Source organism: Oncorhynchus mykiss, chromosome 23, assembly GCF_057628025.1.
Source record: "Oncorhynchus mykiss isolate SJ-2025 chromosome 23, ASM5762802v1, whole genome shotgun sequence".
NCBI lineage: Eukaryota > Metazoa > Chordata > Actinopteri > Salmoniformes > Salmonidae > Oncorhynchus > Oncorhynchus mykiss.
Genome location: NC_143044.1, coordinates 64,454,669 through 64,472,746, shown reverse-complemented (window position 1 = coordinate 64,472,746; position 18,078 = coordinate 64,454,669). Strand labels below are relative to the sequence as shown.

Below are 18,078 nucleotides of genomic sequence, written 5' to 3'. Positions count from 1 at the left end.
CTTAATGATCGGCTATGAAAAGCCAACTGACATTTACTCCCGAGGTGCTGACTTGTTGCACCCTCGACAACTACTGTGATTATTATTATTTGACCATGCTGGTCATTTATGAACATTTCAACATTGGGAACCGGTACAGAGTCAATGTGGAGGCTATATACAGGGGGTACCGGTACAGAATCAATGTGGAGGCTATATACAGGGGGTACCGGTTCAGAGTCAATGTGGAGACTATATACAGGGGGTACCGGTACCATGTCAATGATGAGGCTATATACAGGGGGCACCGGTACAGAGTCAATGTGGAGGCTATATACAGGGGGTACCGGTACCATGTCAATGATGAGGCTATATACAGGGGGCACCGGTACAGAGTCAATGTGGAGGCTATATACAGGGGGTACCGGTACAGAGTCAATGTGGAGGCTATATACAGGGGGTACTGGTACAGAGTCAATGTGGAGGCTATATACAGGGGGTACCGGTACAGAGTCAATGTGGAGGCTATATACAGGGGGTACCGATACAGAGTCAATGTGGAGGCTATATACAGGGGGTACCGGTACAGAGTCAATGTGGAGGCTATATACAGGGGGTACCGGTATAGAGTCAATGTGGAGGCTATATACAGGGGGGTACCGGTACAGAGTCAATGTGGAGGCTATATACAGGGGGTACCGGTACCATGTCAAGGTGCAGGGGGTACCGGTACCATGTCAAGGTGCAGGGGTATAGGTTAATCGAGGTCATTTGTAAACTGGCTATGCATAGATAATAAACAACGAGTCAGCAGCTCCTCTTCCTGGGGTATATTTTGGATCCCCATTAGTTTCTGCCAAGGCAGCAGCTACTCTTCCTGGGGTTTATTATGGATCCCCATTAGTTCCTGCCAAGGCAGCAGCTACTCTTCCTGGGGTTTATTATGAATCCCCATTAGTTCCTGCCAAGGCAGCAGGTACTCTTCATGGGGTTTATTATGGATCCCCATTAGTTCCTGCCAAGGCAGCATCTACTCTTCTTGGGGTTTATTATGGATCCCCATTAGTTCCTGCCAAGGCAGCAGCTACTCTTCCTGAGGTTTATTATGGATTCCCATTAGTTCCTGCCAAGGCAGCAGCTACTCTTCCTGGGGTCCGAACATATTATAGCTCAGTGTCAATACCTCTCACAAATACAAGTAGTGATGAAGTCTCTCCTCCACGTTGAGCCAAAAGAGATGGATATGTCATTAATGTTAGCTCTCCGTGTACTTATTTACTATCCTTTTTTTGTACGTTGCGCTGATTGACAGAGTCGAAAGCCTCGGTTAGGTCAATGAAGCCGGCTGCACAGTACTGTCTTTTACTGAAGGTGGTTATGATATCGTTTAGGACCTTGAGCGTGGCTGAGGTGCACCCATTACCAGCTCGGAAACCAGATTGCATAGTGGACCAGTAACCAGTAAGAATTCCGGCTCTCACACACATATTCGTTTTTCATTAAGAAGCCCTCCTGTTCTCCACTCATTACCTGTATTAACTGCACCTGTTTGGACTCGTTACCTGTATAAAAGACACCTGTCCACACACTCAATCAAACAGACTCCAACCTCTCCACAATTGCCAAGACCAGCGAGCTATGTAAGGACGTCAGGGATAAAATTGTAGATCTGCACAAGGCTGGGATGGGCTACAGGACAATAGGCAAGCAGCGTGGTGAGAAGGCAACAACTGTTGGCGCAATTATTAGAAAATGGAAGAAGTTCAAGATGATGGTCAATCACCCTCGGTCTGGGGCTCCATGCAAGATCTCACCTCGTGGGGCATCAATGATTGAGTCCGACCGAGGGTGGCTTCCCTTTCCGGTCGGGTGGCGCTCGGCGGTAATCGTCACCGGCCTATTAGCTGCCACTGATTGTCTTTCCTCCCCCTCCTTGTATGTTGATTGGTAGCACCTGTTTGTGATGATTTGTTGGGCTTCTTTAGATAGCCGGCCCGCCTGTTTGTTGTGCGGGATTAATTATTGTAACCTTCGGCTCTGTAGTAGAGGAACGTGTTAGTTCCTGGTCGTGCATTTTTCAGTTGTACATTTTTCATTCCCCGTGTCTGGGGCCGTTATTATTGTGAGCACCCTGTGGTGCGTTGGTGCAATTAAAGAGCACAGCATTGCACTCTCTGTCTCCTGCGTTTGACTCCACACCCACGACACCCGGAGCATTACAGAATCCCGCACCTAAAGATTGAATGGAGTCAGCAGGAGCAGCAGCCAACCCTCTACAATCGATGGAGGAACGGGTTCTCCACCACACCACCGTCCTCCATCGGATCGGATCGGCGATGGATCAAGTAATGGAGAGAATGGACCGATGGGAGAGGAGTGGTCTCCTCTCTCCACCTTCGGCACCCCCGGCTCCGGACTCCCCATCTCCCGACTCCAGCAGACGGAGGGTCTGGCGCTACCAAGGGCTTATGATGGAGCGGCGGCGGGTTGCCAGGGGTTTTTGCTTCAGCTGGAGCTATACCTGGCCACCGTCAGACCCACTCCCTCGGGAGCGGAGAGGGTGAGTGTCCTCATCTCCTGCCTCACGGGTCGTGCTCTGGAGGGGGCGAATGCAGTCTGGAATGGCCCATACTCAGCGCGGGAGCACTACCCAGAGTTTTCCCGCCACTTCCGTGCCGTGTTTGATCACCCTCCAGACGGCCGAGCGGTGGGAGAACGACTATTTCATCTCAGGCAGGAGAGGAGGCGCGCCCAGGATTACGCGCTGGAGTTCCGGACCTTGGCAGCAGGATCTGGGTGGAACGACAGGGCCCTTATTGACCACTACAGGTGTAGTCTCCGGGAGGACGTCCGCAGGGAGTTAGCGTGTCGGGACACCGCTCTGTCACTGGATGAGCTGATTGACATGTCCATTCGACTGGACAATCTGCTGGCTGCCCGCGGGCGTTCGGAGAGGGTCCTGTGCGTTCCACCACCCAGCCCCTCTGCTCCCATTCCGATGGAGTTGGGAGGGGCTGTGCCGAGGGGTACCGGAGGAGGAGGCCTTCCCTGCACCAACTGTGGTCGGAGAGGACACACGTCTGATCGGTGCTGGGGGGGTCCGTCTGGGAGTAGAGATGGCAGGTGGAACGCTTCTCGATCACCCCAGGTGAGTCAGCATCAAACTCACCCAGAACCCCTTGTTGGCCACATGTTTGTCGTAACTTTTTTCCTTCACTTTTTTCCCTCTTCCCAGCATAGGGCACTAGTCGATTCAGGCGCAGCTGGGAACTTTATGGATCGCGGACTCGCCCTTAAGTTATTGGTTCCGCTTGTGCCGATAGATTCTCGCTTTCCCGTGCACTCCCTAGATAGCCGGCCATTAGGGTCAGGGATGGTCAGGGAGACCACGGTCCCACTGGACATGGTGACGCAGGGGAATCATAGGGAGCGTATCAGTCTTTTTATTATTGATTCGCCTGCGTTTCCAGTGGTGCTGGGGATTCCCTGGCTGGCTCGGCACAATCCTAAAATTTCGTGGAGACAGGGGGTTCTCCAGGGGTGGTCAGAGGAGTGTTCTGGAAGGTGTTTGGGAGTTTCCATCGGTGCCATGTCGGTGGAGAGTCCAGACCAGGGTTCCACCGTGTGCATTCCCCCCGAGTATGCCGATTTGGCAGTAAAGTGAAAGCGACTAAATTACCACCTTATCGACCGGGAAGGGATTGTACGATAGATCTCCAGGCAAACGCTGCGCTTCCCAAGAGTCACGTGTACCCGTTGTCCCAGGAGGAGACGTTGACGATGGAGACATATGTCACGGAGTCGCTGGGACAGGGGTACATTCGGCCCTCCATCTCACCCGTCTCCTCGAGTTTATTTTTTGTGAGGAAAAAGGAGGGAGGTTTGCGTCCGTGTATTGATTATAGAGGTCTAAACACCATCACAGTGGGGTATAGTTACCCTCTACCTCTCAACACTACGGCGGTGGAATAATTTCACGGAGCGCAGTTCTTCACAAAACTGGATCTCAGGAGCGCGTATAGTCTGGTGCGTATTTGGAAGGGAGACGAGTGGAAAACCGCATTTAGTACCACATCAGGCCACTATGAGTACCTCGTCATGCCGTATGGGTTAAAGAATGCTCCAGCCGTCTTCCAATCCTTCGTAGACGAGATTCTCAGGGACCTGTGCGGACAGGGAGTGGTGGTTTATATTGATGACATTCTGATCTACTCGGCCACTCACACCGCGCATGTGTCTCTGGTACGTAAGGTGCTTGGTAGACTGCTGGAGCATGACCTATACGTAAAGGCTGAGAAATGCGTGTTCTCTAAAAGAGCCGTCTCCTTTCTGGGTTATCGCATTTCCACCTCGGGGGTGGTGATGGTGGGCGACCGCATTAGGGCCGTGCGTAATTGGCCGACTCCGACCACGGTAAAGGAGGTGCAGCGGTTTTGGGGTTTTGCCAACTACTACCGGAGGTTTATCCGGGGTTTTGGCCAGATAGCGGCTCCCATTACCTCACTGCCCGGTGCGGTTGCAGTGGTCAGCGGAGGCGGACGGAGCTTTCAACAAGTTGAAGGCGTTGTTCACCGATGCCCTCGTTTTGGCGCATCCGGACCCCTCTCTAGCATTCATAGTGGAGGTAGACGCGTCCGAGGCTGGGGTGGGTGCCGTGCTATTACAGCGCTCGGGTACGCCACAATAACTCCGCCCCTGCGCTTTTTTCTCAAGGAAGCTCAGCCCAGCGGAGCGTAACTATGATGTGGGGGACCGGGAGTTGCTAGCGGTGGTTAGAGCTCTGAAGGTGTGGAGACACTGGCTTGAGGGAGCTAAGCACTCCTTTCTCATCTGGACCGACCACCAGAATCTGGAGTATATTCGGGCAGCTAGGAGACTTAACCCACGTCAGGCAAGGTGGGACATATTCTTCACCCGGTTCCGGTTTACATTCTCGTATAGACCAGGCTCCCAGAACGTAAAGGCTGACGCACTGTCCCGTCTTTACGACACGGAGGATGGGTCCACCGAACCTACTCCCATCCTTCCCGCCTCTAAATTGGTAGCACCAGTGGTATGGGAGGTGGACTCGGACATTGAGCGGGCGTTACGGGCGGAACCCGCGCCTCCTCAGTGTCCGGCGGGGCGTAAGTACGTGCCGTTTTGTGTTCGGGACAAACTGATTCGGTGGGCTCACGTCCTACCCTCCTCGGGTCACCCTGGGGTGACAAGGACAGTGGGGAGCCTTCGGGGGAGGTATTGGTGGCCTACTTTGGCAAAGGACGTTAAGGGTTATGTCTCCTCCTGTTCGGTGTGCGCCCAGAGTAAGGCTCCTAGGCACCTTCCTAGAGGGAAGTTACAACCCCTCCCCGTTCCACAACGGCCATGGTCACATCTATTCGTAGATTTCCTGACCGATCTTCCGCCGTCTCAGGGGAACACCACGGTTCTAGTGATTGTGGATCGGTTCTCTAAGTCCTGCCGTCTCCTCCCGTTGCCCGGTATCCCTACAGCCCTACAGACTGCGGAGGCATTATTCACCCATGTCTTTCGGCACTACGGGGTGCCGGAGGACATCGTTTCTGATCGGGGCCCCCAATTCACGTCCCGGGTCTGGAGGGCCTTCATGGAACGTTTGGGGGTCTCTGTCAGCCTGACCTCCGGTTATCACCCCGAGAGTAATATGCAGGTGGAGAGAGTGAACCAGGCGGTGGGTAGGTTTCTGCGGTCATATTGCCAGGATCGGCCAGGGGAGTGGGCACGATACATTCCCTGGGCGGAAATGGCCCAGAACTCACTACGCCACTCCTCTACTAACGTGTCCCGTTTTCAGTGTGTGTTGGGGTACCAGCCGGTCCAGGCACCATGGCATCCGAGCCAGACCGAGGCTCCTGCGATGGAGGAATGGGTACAGCGCTCCAAGGAGACCTGGAGGGCCGTCCAGGAATCTCTACAACAAGCGAGTGGACGGCAGAAGAGGAGTGCTGACCTCCACCGCAGTGAGGCCCCCGTGTTTGTACCGGGGGACAGGGTCTGGCTCTCGACCCGAAACCTACCCCTCCGCTTGCCCTGCCGGAAGCTGGGTCCGCAGTGTGTAGGGCCCTTTAAAGTCCTGAAGAGAATAAACGAGGTGTGTTATCGATTACAACTCCCTTCCTATTATCGTATTAACCCCTCGTTTCATGTGTCTCTCCTCAGGCCGGTGGTAGCTGGTCCCCTGCAGGACAGTGAGGTGCCGGAGGTCCCTCCCCCCCCTCTGGACATCGAGGGGTCCCCGGCGTATACGATCCGGGCCATTCTGGACTCAAGACGCCGGGTGAGGGGCCTGCAGTACCTCGTGGACTGGGAGTGGTACGGTCCGGAGGAGAGGTGCAGGGTACCGGTGGGGGACATCTTGGATCCATCCATGTTGAGGGATTTCCATCGCCTCCATCCGGATCGCCCTGCACCTCGTCCTCCGGGGCGACCTCGAGGTCAGTGTCGGCGCGCTGCGGGAGCCGCGCGTCAGGGGGGGGGGGGGTACTGTCACGAGTCCGACCGAGGGTGGCTTCCCTTCCCGGTCGGGTGGCGCTCGGCGGTAATGGTCACCGGCCTATTAGCTGCCACTGATTGTCTTTCCTCCCCCTCCTTGTATGTTGATTGGTAGCACCTGTTTGTATGTATGTTGATTGTATGTTGATTGGTAGCACCAGCACCAGCCGGCCCGCCTGTTTGTTGTGCGGGATTAATCATTGTAACCTTCGGCTCTGTAGTAGAGGAACGTGTTAGTTCCTGGTCGTGCATTTTTCAGTTGTACATTTTTTATTCCCCGTGTTTGGGACCGTTATTATTGTGAGCACCCAGTTGCGTTGGTGCAATTAAAAAGCACAGCATTGCACTCTCTGTCTCCTGCGTTTGACTCCACACCCACGACACCCGGAGCATTACAATGATCATGGAAGGTGAGGGATCAGCCCAGAACTACACGGCAGGACCTGGTCAATGACCTGAAGAGAGCCTGGACCACAGTCTCAAAGAAAACCATTAGTAACACACTACGCCGTCATAGATTAAAAACCTGCAGCGCACGCAAGGTCCCCATGCTCAAGCCAGCGCATGTCCAGGCTCGTCTGAAGTTTGCCAATGACCATCTGGATGATCCAGAGGAGGAATGGGAGAAGGTCATGTGGTCTGATGAGACAAAAGTAGAGCCTTTTGGTCTAAACTCCACTCGCCGTGTTTGGAGGAAGAAGAAGGATGAGTACAACCCCAAGAACACCATCCCAACCGTGAAGCATGGAGGTGAAAACATCATTCTTTGGGGATGCTTTTCTGCAAAGGGGACAGGACAACTGCACCGTATTGAGGGGAGGATGAATGGGGCCATGTATCGCGAGATCTTGGCCAACAACCTCCTTCCCTCAGTAAAAGCATTGAAGATGGGTCATGGCTGGGTCTTTCAGCATGACAACGACCCGAAACACACAGCCAGGGCAACTAAGGAGTGGCACCGTAAGACGCATCTCAAGGTCCTGGAGTGGCCTAGCCAGTCTCCAGACCTGAACCCAATAGACAATCTTTGGAGGGAGCTGAAAGTCCATATTGTCCAGCGACAGCCCCGAAACCTGAAGGATCTGCAGAAGGTCTGTATGGAGGAGTGGGCCAAAATGCTGCAGTGTGTGCAAACGTGGTCAAGAACTACAGGAAACGTATGATCTCTGTAATTGCAAACAAAGGTTTCTATACCAAATATTAAGTTATTATTTTCTGATGTATCAAATACTTATGTCATGCACTAAAATCCAAATTAATTACTTAAAAATCATACAATATGATTTTCTGGATTTTTGTTTTAGATTCCGTCTCTCACAGTTGAAGTGTACCTATGATAAAACATGACAGACCTCTACATACTTTGTAAGTAGGAAAACCTGCAAAATCGGCAGTGTATCAAATACATGTTCTCCCCACTGTAGGTCTATAACAGTTTGGGTCTAGAATGTCTCCCCCTTTGAAGAGGGGGATGACCGCGGCAGCTTTCCAATCTTTGGGAATCTCAGAAAATACGAAAGAGAGGTTGAATAGGCTGGTAATACGGGTTGCAACAATTTCAAACTGCAGCTCTTTGTTAAGTATCGGAAGTCATTTCAATCGCTGTAGTGGCTGACGTGAATAGGGTTGAGTCATCCACATACATAGACACACTGGCTTTACTCAAACCAGTGACATTTCGTTAGTAAATATTTTTTAAAGTAAGGGGCCTAGACAGCTGCCCTGGGGAATTCCCTGGGGATTATGTTGGATTATGTTGGAGAGGCTTCCATTAAAGAACACCCTCTGTGTTCTGTTAGGCAGGTAACTCTTTATCCACAAATTAGCAGGGGGTGTAAAGCCATAACACATACATTTTTCCAGCAGCAGACTATGATCGCTAAATAGTTAGTTAAATAGCTAACTAAATAGCTGTCCGGACTATCTGCATTGACCCCCTTTGCATGAACTCTTTTGACTCATCGCATACGCTGCTACTGCTTATTATCTGTCCTGCTGCCTAGTCACTTTACCACTACTCATATGTACATTCTACCTCAATTACCTCGTACCATTGCAGATAGACTCAGTAATAATACCCGGTGTATATAGCCAAGATATCGTTACTCATTGCGTCTTTATTCCTCATGTTATAATTTTTCTATTATTTTCCTCTGCATTGTTGGGAAAGGCCCATAAGCATTTTACTGTTAGTCTACATCTGTTATTTACAGTATGCAGCTGTGGGTGTGTCTAAAGGGAGAGGTCCTAGACTCACCTGAGACTGTGGGTGTGTCTAAAGGGAGAGGTCCTAGACTCACCTGAGACTGTGGGTGTGTCTAAAGGGAGAGGTCCAAGACTCACCTGAGACTGTGGGTGTGTCTAAAGGGGATGGTCTTAGACTCACCTGAGACTGTGGGTGTGTCTAAAGGGAGAGGTTCTAGACTCACCTGAGACTGTGGGTGTGTCTAAAGGGAGAGGTCCAAGACTCACCTGAGACTGTGGGTGTGTCTAAAGGGAGAGGTCCTAGACTCACCTGAGACTGTGAGTGTGTCTAAAGGGGGTGGTCTTAGACTCACCTGAGACTGTGGGTGTGTCTAAAAGGGGAGGTCCTAGACTCACCTGAGACTGTGGGTGTGTCTAAAGGGGGCGGTCCTAGACTCACCTGAGACTGTGGGTGTGTCTAAAGGGGGAGGTCCTAGACTCACCTGAGACTGTGGGTGTGTCTAAAGGGGGCGGTCCTAGACTCACCTGAGATTGTGCGTTGATGTTAGCTCCGCTGGTCACCAGCTCCTTCACTACATCCACCTGACCAGCCAGAGACGCTATGTGGAGAGCTGTGTTCCCTTTCTGGAAAGACACAGGGAGGGGTGAGTGAGTGAGTGAGTGAGTGAGTGCGTGAGTGAGCGGTACTGCCGGCTCGGTATTGCCGGCTCTCTGCTCTGATAGACTGAGACAGCATGGTACTGCCGACTCTCTGCTCTGATAGACCCATTAATATAATGGCACAGTTCTCTCAGCTCTCTGCTCTGATGGGCCCAGTAACATGTCACAGCTCTTTATCAGCTCTCTGATAGGCCCATTAATATGATGTCACAGCTCTCTCTAAGCTCTCTGATAGGCCCATTAATATGATGTCACAGCTCTCTCTTAGCTCTCTGATAGGCCCATTAAAACCTCTTGAAACTAGGGGGCGCTATTTTTATTTTTGGAAAAATAACGTTCCCAAAGTAAACCGCCTATTTCTCAGGACCAGATGCTAGAGTATGCATATAATTGACAGCTTAGGATAGAAAACACTCTAAAGTTTCCAAAACTGTAAAAATATTGTCTGTGAGTATAACAGAACTGATATTGCAGACGAAATCCTGAGAAAAATCCAATCAGGAAGTGACTCTTATTTTGAAACCCCTGTCTTTCTATGCATCCCTATCTCCCATTGAAAGGGATATCAACCAGATTCCCTTTTCTGTGGCTTCCCTAAGGTGTCTACAGCCTTTAGACGTAGTTTCAGGCCTTTATTTTGAAGAATGAGCGTAAACGACTACATTGCTTAAGTGGCCAGCTGAGGGCTCTCAGAGTGATTCTTGCGTAAAAGACAGAGGTAGTCATTTTTCCTCTCGCTCCTAGTGAAAAGCCAATTGTCCCGGTTGATATATTATCGAATAGATATTTGAAAAACACCTTGGAGATTGATTATAAAAAACGTTTGCCATGTTTCTGTCGATATTATGGATATCACAGCGTTGTCGTGAAATCCGGTGGATTTCTCAACATAACGTGACCAACAAAAGGAGGTATTTTGGGTATAAAAATAATCTTTATGGAACAAAAGGAACATTTGCTGTCTAACTGGGAGTCTCGTCAGTGAAAACATCCGAAGATCATCAAAGGTAAACGGTTAATTTAATTGCTTTTCTGATTTTCATGACCGAGCTTCCTGCTGCTAGCTGGACATAGTGCTATGCTAGGCTATATTTCAATTGTGATTTCATGAATATTAATATTTTCTAGTAATATTTCTTTACCGTTGCGCTATGCTAATTAGTGTAGTTGATGACAATTCTCCCGGATCCGGGATGGGTAGTTCCAATAAATATGATGTCACAGCTCTCTGATAGGCCCATTCATATGATGTCACAGCTTTAACTCAGCTCTATGATAGGCCAATTAACTGTGTTGTCAACAACATAGACACATTCTACATCCCAAATGGCATCCTATTCTCTATGTAGCGCAATCCCTATAACTCCTCCCTATAGGTGACCTGTCAGACTCCTCCCTCCATCCTCCCTATAGGCTACCAGTCACGCTCCTCCCTATAACTCCTCCCTATAGGTGACCTGTCAGACTCCTCCCTCCATCCTCCCTATAGGCTACCAGTCAGGCTCCTCCCTATAGGCTACCAGTCAGGGCTCCTCCTATCTTATTATTTATCTTCTCAGAGGAGGAGAGGGGCGGGGCTAACCTTAGTTGAGGCGTCCACATTGGCTCCCAGCTTGATGAGTTGTGTGACCACCTCGGCATGGCCCTCTTTAGAGGCCAGATGGAGGGCGTTGAGGCCATTCTACAGCAGGACAGAGAATACAGGGAGATAGAGGTGAACCCAGACACATCAGGAGCTATTGATTCTCAATATCAGAACTAACATTTACCAATAACTCATGTAGCTTAGGGGCTTGGTTTCACTGAGGTGATTTCCAAAGAAAGCTGAGGGAGTTGTCTATCTGACCTGGTTGGGTTAAGGTTAGTGGTCAGAGCTTAGGGGTTAGGGGTCAGAGCTTAGGGCTCAGGGTTCAGAGCTTAGTGTTAGAGCGTTTGGCCAGTAACAAAAAGGTTGCTGGATCAAATCCTCGAGCTGATAAGGTTCAAATCTGTCGTTCAGCCCCTGAACAAGGCAGTTAACCCACTGTTCCCCCGTAGGCAGTCATTGTAAATAAGAATTAGTTCTTAACTGACTTGCCTAGTTAAATAAAGGTTACATTTAAAAACATTTTTTTAAAGTGGTCAGAGCTTAGGGGTCATGGATAGGGACTGTCTGGGTTAAAGATGTTGATTTCGACCCCAGTCTAAATGGTTAGGGGTCATGGATCATGGTTAGGGACTAACCTGGTTACAGATGTTGATTTCGACCCCAGTCTAGATAGTTAGGTTATAGGGGTCAGGGGTCATAGTTAGGGACAAACCTGGTTACAGATGTTGATTTCGACCCCAGTCTAGATAGTTAGGTTATAGGGGTCAGGGGTCATGGTTAGGGACTAACCTGGTTACAGATGTTGATTTCGACCCCAGTCTAGGTAGTTAGGTTATAGGGGTCAGGGGTCATGGTTAGGGACTAACCTGGTTACAGATGTTGATTTCGACCCCAGTCTAGATAGTTAGGTTATAGGGGTCAGGGGTCATGGTTAGGGACTAACCTGGTTACAGATGTTGATTTCGACCCCAGTCTAGATAGTTAGGTTATAGGGGTCAGGGGTCATGGTTAGGGACAAACCTGGTTACAGATGTTGATTTCGACCCCAGTCTAGATAGTTAGGTTATATGGGTCAGGGGTCATGGTTAGGGACTAACCTGGTTACAGATGTTGATTTCGACCCCAGCCTAGATAGTTAGGTTATAGGGGTCAGGGGTTATGGTTAGGGACTAACCTGGTTACAGATGTTGATTTCGACCCCAGTCTAGATAGTTAGGTTATAGGGGTCAGGGGTCATGGTTAGGGACTAACCTGTTTACAGATGTTGATTTCAACCCCAGTCTAGATAGTTAGGTTATAGGGGTCAGGGGTCATGGTTAGGGACTAACCTGGTTACAGATGTTGATTTCGACCCCAGTCTAGATAGTTAGGTTATATGGGTCATGGGTCATGGTTAGGGACTAACCTGGTTACAGATGTTGATTTCGACCCCAGTCTAGATAGTTAGGTTATAGGGGTCATGGTTAGGGACTAACCTGGTTACAGATGTTGATTTCGACCCCAGTCTAGATAGTTAGGTTATAGGGGTCAGGGGTCATGGTTAGGGACTAACCTGGCTACAGATGTTGATTTCGACCTCAGTCTAGATAGTTAGGTTATAGGGGTCAGGAGTCATGGTTAGGGACTAACCTGGTTACAGATGTTGATTTCGACCCCAGTCTAGATAGTTAGGTTATAGGGTTCAGGGGTCATGGTTAGGAACTAACCTGGTTACAGATGTTGATTTCGACCCCAGTCTAAATAGTTAGGTTATAGGGGTCAGGGGTCATGGTTAGGGACTAACCTGGTTACAGATGTTGATTTCGACCCCAGTCTTCAGGTAATCCAAAGCCTTCTCTAGGTTCCCTGCCCGGGCTGCTCTCAAGTAACTGGCATTACTGTCAATCTGTAACACAGAGATCACCTAGGTTATGATCTACACTGACTGGACAAAACATTAGTACCCATGTATACTGCAGTCAAACACACACACACACACACACACACACACACACACACACACACACACACACACACACACACACACACACACACACACACACACACACACACACACACACACACACACACACACACACACACACACACACACACACACACACACACACAAACGACAGTTAGTACATCATGTATAACAGACAGTAGTCCTTGCATAACATACAATGGTCCCTGCTGATCAACAGACAGTAGTTCCTGGTCAACCGACAGTAGTCCCTGATCAACCGACAGTAGTCCCTGATCAACAGACAGTAGTCCCTGATTAACAACCAGTACTCCCTGCTGATCAACAGACAGTAAGTAGTCCCTGATTAACAGGCAATAGTCCCTGATTAACATACAGTAGTCCCTGATTAACAGACAGTAGTCCCTGATTAACAGACAGTACTCCCTGATTAACAGGCAGTAGTCCCTGCTGAATAACAGACAGTAGTCCCTGCTGATCAACAGACAGTAAGTAGTCCCTGATTAACAGGCAATAGTCCCTGATTAACATACAGTAGTCCCTGATTAACAGGCAGTAGTCCCTGCTGAATAACAGACAGTAGTCCCTGATTAACAGGCCATACTCCCTGATTAACAGACAGTAGTCCCTGATTAACAGGCAGTAGTCCCTGCCTATTAACAGACAGTAGTCTCTGATTAACAGACAGGAGTCCCTGATTAACAGACAGTAGTCCCCGATTAACAGACAGTAGTTCCTGATTAACAGACAGTACTCCATGCCTGATTAACAGGCAGTAGTTCCTGCTGATTAACAGACAGTAGTCCCTGATCAACAGACAGTAGTTCCTGATCAACAGACAGTAGTCCCTGATCAACAGACAGGAGTCCCTGATCAACAGACAGTAAGTAGTTCCTGCTTATCAACAGACAGTAGTCCCTGATTAACAGGCATTAGTCTTTGCTGATTAACAGGCAGTAGTCCCTGCTGATTAACAGACAGTAGTCCCTGCTGATCAACAGACAGTAGTCCCTGATCAAAAGGCAGTAGTCCCTGCTGATTAACAGGCAGTAGTCCCTGCTGATCAACAGACAGTAGTCCCTGATCAAAAGGCAGTAGTCCCTGCTGATTAACAGGCAGTAGTCCCTGCTGCTTTTATACAGTACCTCGGTTACCTGCCAGGGAGACAGACAGAGAAAGACAGATGCCATGCCAACGTTATAGCTGGCCCTGTGCACTGTTTGTCTGATAGATAGGCTATATGATTAGCATTGTGCAGATACAGCAGATTACTGAGTGTTGTTATGGAGAATATCAGTAATATCTGGGCTGTAAACAGACAGTAATATCTGGGCTATAAACAGACAGTAATATCTGGGCTGTAAACAGACAGTAATATCTGGGCTGTAAACAGACAGTAATATCTGGGCTGTAAACAGACAGTAATATCTGGGCTGTAAACAGACAGTAATATCTGGGCTGTAAACAGTAATATCTGGGCTGTAAACAGACAGTAATATCTGGGCTGTAAACAGACAGTAATATCTGGGCTGTAAACAGACAGTAATATCTGGGCTGTAAACAGTAATATCTGGGCTGTAAACAGACAGTAATATCTGGGCTGTAAACAGTAATATCTGGGTTGTAAACAGTAATATCTGGGCTGTAAACAGTCATATCTGGGCTGTTAACAGACAGTAATATCTGGGCTGTAAACAGACAGTAATATCTGAGCTGTAAACAGTAATATCTGGGCTGTAAACAGACAGTAATATCTGGGCTGTAAACAGACAGTAATATCTGGGCTGTAAACAGACAGTAATATCTGGGCTGTAAACAGACAGTAATATCTGGGCTGTAAACAGTAATATCTGGGCTGTAAACAGACAGTAATATCTGGGCTGTAAACAGACAGTAATATCTGGGCTGTAAACAGACAGTAATATCTGGGCTGTAAACAGTAATATCTGGGCTGTAAACAGACAGTAATATCTGGGCTGTAAACAGTAATATCTGGGCTGTAAACAGTAATATCTGGGCTGTAAACAGTCATAGCTGGGCTGTTAACAGACAGTAATATCTGGGCTGTAAACAGACAGTAATATCTGGGCTGTAAACAGTAATATCTGGGCTGTAAACAGACAGTAATATCTGGGCTGTAAACAGTAATATCTGGGCTGTAAACAGTAATATCTGGGCTGTAAACAGTCATATCTGGGCTGTAAACAGACAGTAATATATGGGCTGTAAACAGTAATATCTGGCCTGTAAACAGTAACATCTGGGCTGTAAACAGTAATATCTGGCCTGTAAACAGGCAGTAATATCTGGGCTGTAAACAGTAATATCTGGGCTGTAAACGGACAGTAATATCTGGGCTGTAAACAGATGGTAATATCTGGGCTGTAAACAGACAGTAATATCTGGGCTGTAAACAGATGGTAATATCTGGGCTGTAAACAGATGGTAATATCTGGGCTGTAAACAGACAGTAATATCTGGGCTGTAAACAGACAGTAATATCTGGGCTGTAAACAGACAGTAATATCTGGGCTGTAAACAGTAATATCTGGGCTGTAAACAGATAGTAATATCTGGGCTGTAAACAGACAGTAATATCTGGGTTGTAAACAGTAATATCTGGACTGTAAACAGTAATATCTGGGCTGTAAACAGACAGTAATATATGGGCTGTAAACAGTAATATCTGGGCTGTAAATAGACAGTAATATCTGGGCTGTAGACAGTAATATCTGGGCTGTAAACAGACATTAATATCTGGGCTGTAAACAGTAATATCTGGCCTGTAAACAGTAACATCTGGGCTGTAAACAGTAATATCTGGCCTGTAAACAGGCAGTAATATCTGGGCTGTAAACAGTAATATCTGGGCTGTAAACGGACAGTAATATCTGGGCTGTAAACAGATGGTAATATCTGGGCTGTAAACAGACAGTAATATCTGGGCTGTAAACAGATGGTAATATCTGGGCTGTAAACAGATGGTAATATCTGGGCTGTAAACAGACAGTAATATCTGGGCTGTAAACAGACAGTAATATCTGGGCTGTAAACAGTAATATCTGGGCTGTAAACAGACAGTAATATCTGGGCTGTAAACAGATGGTAATATCTGGGCTCCTGCCATGTGGAGCGGTCCTGGAGCACCAAGTCTGGGACCAAAATGCTCCAAGCCATTAGACTGATGAACAGCTTCTACCCCTATCTACCTATCTGGGCTGTAAACAGACAGTAATATCTGGGCTGTAAACAGTAATATCTGGGCTGTAAACAGACATTAATATCTGGGCTGTAAACAGTAATATCTGGGCTGTAAACAGTAATATCTGGGCTGTAAACAGTAATATCTGGCCTGTAAACAGACAGTAATATCTGGGCTGTAAACAGTAATATATGGGCTGTAAACAGACAGTAATATCTGGCCTGTAAACAGACAGTAATATCTGGCCTGTAAACAGACAGTAATATCTGGCCTGTAAACAGACAGTAATATCTGGGCTGTAAACAGACAGTAATATCTGGCCTGTAAACAGTAATATCTGGCCTGTAAACAGACAGTAATATCTGGCCTGTAAACAGATAGTAATATCTGGGCTGAAAGGTGTGTCTCTTTGATCTGATCTTGGTGCAGTGCCGTAGTGTAGTAAAGATTTCTGATCCTGACACACCCTAGTCACACAAACACACACACACACACCACACACATCACAGGCAGCAGGCAGTCTGCACACACATGCCCCCCCACTGCCTGAGCGTCTGCAGTCTGAAGCTGATGGCTGATAAATATAGCTGAGACCCCAGAATGCTTCATGAGATTACACAGCACAAACTAGAGGAGGTTACTGTCTCTGTATAATGTTAAACTAGAGGAGGTTACTGTCTCTGTATAATGTTAAACTAGAGGAGGTTACTGTCTCTGTAGAATGTTAAACTAGAGGAGGTTATTGTCTCTGTAAAATGTTAAACTAGAGGAGGTTAATGTCTCTGGAGAATGTTAAACTAGAGGAGGTGACTGTCTCTGTAGAATGTTAAAGTTGAGGAGGTTGTCTGTAGAATGTTAAACTAGAGGAGGTTACTGTCTCTGTAGAATGTTAAAGTTGAGGAGGTTGTCTGTAGAATGTTAAACTAGAGGAGGTTACTGTCTCTGTAGAATGTTAAACTAGAGGAGGTTACTGTCTCTGTAAAATGTTAAACTAGAGGAGGTTATTGTCTCTGTAGAATGTTAAACTAGAGGAGGTTACTGTCTCTGTAGAATGTTAAAGTTGAGGAGGTTGTCTGTAGAATGTTACACTTGAGGAGGTTGTCTGTAGAATGTATGCTCCTTGGGTAATCCCCCCCGTCTTTGTCTAATGGTATTCTCCTTGGGTCCTCCCTCCTCACAGGGCTGTCTCTGAGGTCAATCTGTTTAACACCTGTTCTTTCTAGAACAAACAGTGTGATGTGGAGATATGTAGAGCCTCCCTGGAGAAATAATCCCACAGCATCTGTCTCCCCGCCAAAGACTTCTCAAGAAAAAAGATGCCGCATTTCACAATCTACCACAGACTATGTTCCTTTCATGGAATACTCCAACAAGAAACAGACAGTCGATGAAGCTCAACATCTCCTGCCATGTGGAGCGGTCCTGGAGCACCAAGTCTGGGACCAAAATGCTCCAAGCCATTAGACTGATGAACAGCTTCTACCCCCAAGCCATTAGACTGATGAACAGCTTCTACCCCCAAGCCATCAGACTGCTGAACAGCTTCTACCCCCAAGTCATTAGACTGCTGAACAGTTTCTACCCCCAAGGCCATCAGACTGCTGAACAGCTTCTACCCCCAAGCCATTAGACTGCTGAACAGCTTCTACCCCCAAGCAATAAGACTGCTGTACAGCTTCTACCCCCAAGCCATTAGACTGCTGAACAGCTTCTACCCCCAAGCCATACGACTGCTGAACAGCTTCTACCCCCAAGCCATTAGACTGCTGAACAGCTTCTACCCCCAAGCAATAAGACTGCTGTACAGCTTCTACCCCCAAGCCATTAGACTGCTGAACAGCTTCTACCCCCAAGCCATACGACTGCTGAACAGCTTCTACCCCCAAGCCATTAGACTGCTGAACAGCTTCTACCCTCAAGCCATCAGACTGCTGAACAGCTTCTACCCCCAAGCCATTAGACTGATGAACA

General features: G+C 48.1%; 1 protein-coding gene across 50 annotated transcripts in view; it reads right to left on the bottom strand.

The window, feature by feature from the left end:
• The window catches only part of ank3b (ankyrin 3b), a 294,436-nt gene that overhangs the window by 154,495 nt on the left and 121,863 nt on the right, over positions 1-18,078 (bottom strand). For all 50 annotated transcript variants that reach the window (XM_090217947.1, XM_090217950.1, XM_090217933.1 and 47 more), the window contains 3 exons: positions 12,726-12,827; positions 10,937-11,035; positions 9,220-9,318 (listed from right to left, as the gene is read on the bottom strand). In XM_090217947.1, coding sequence (XP_090074073.1) covers positions 9,220-9,318; positions 10,937-11,035; positions 12,726-12,827 — 300 coding nt within the window. The remainder of the gene's footprint in view (positions 1-9,219; positions 9,319-10,936; positions 11,036-12,725; positions 12,828-18,078) is intronic.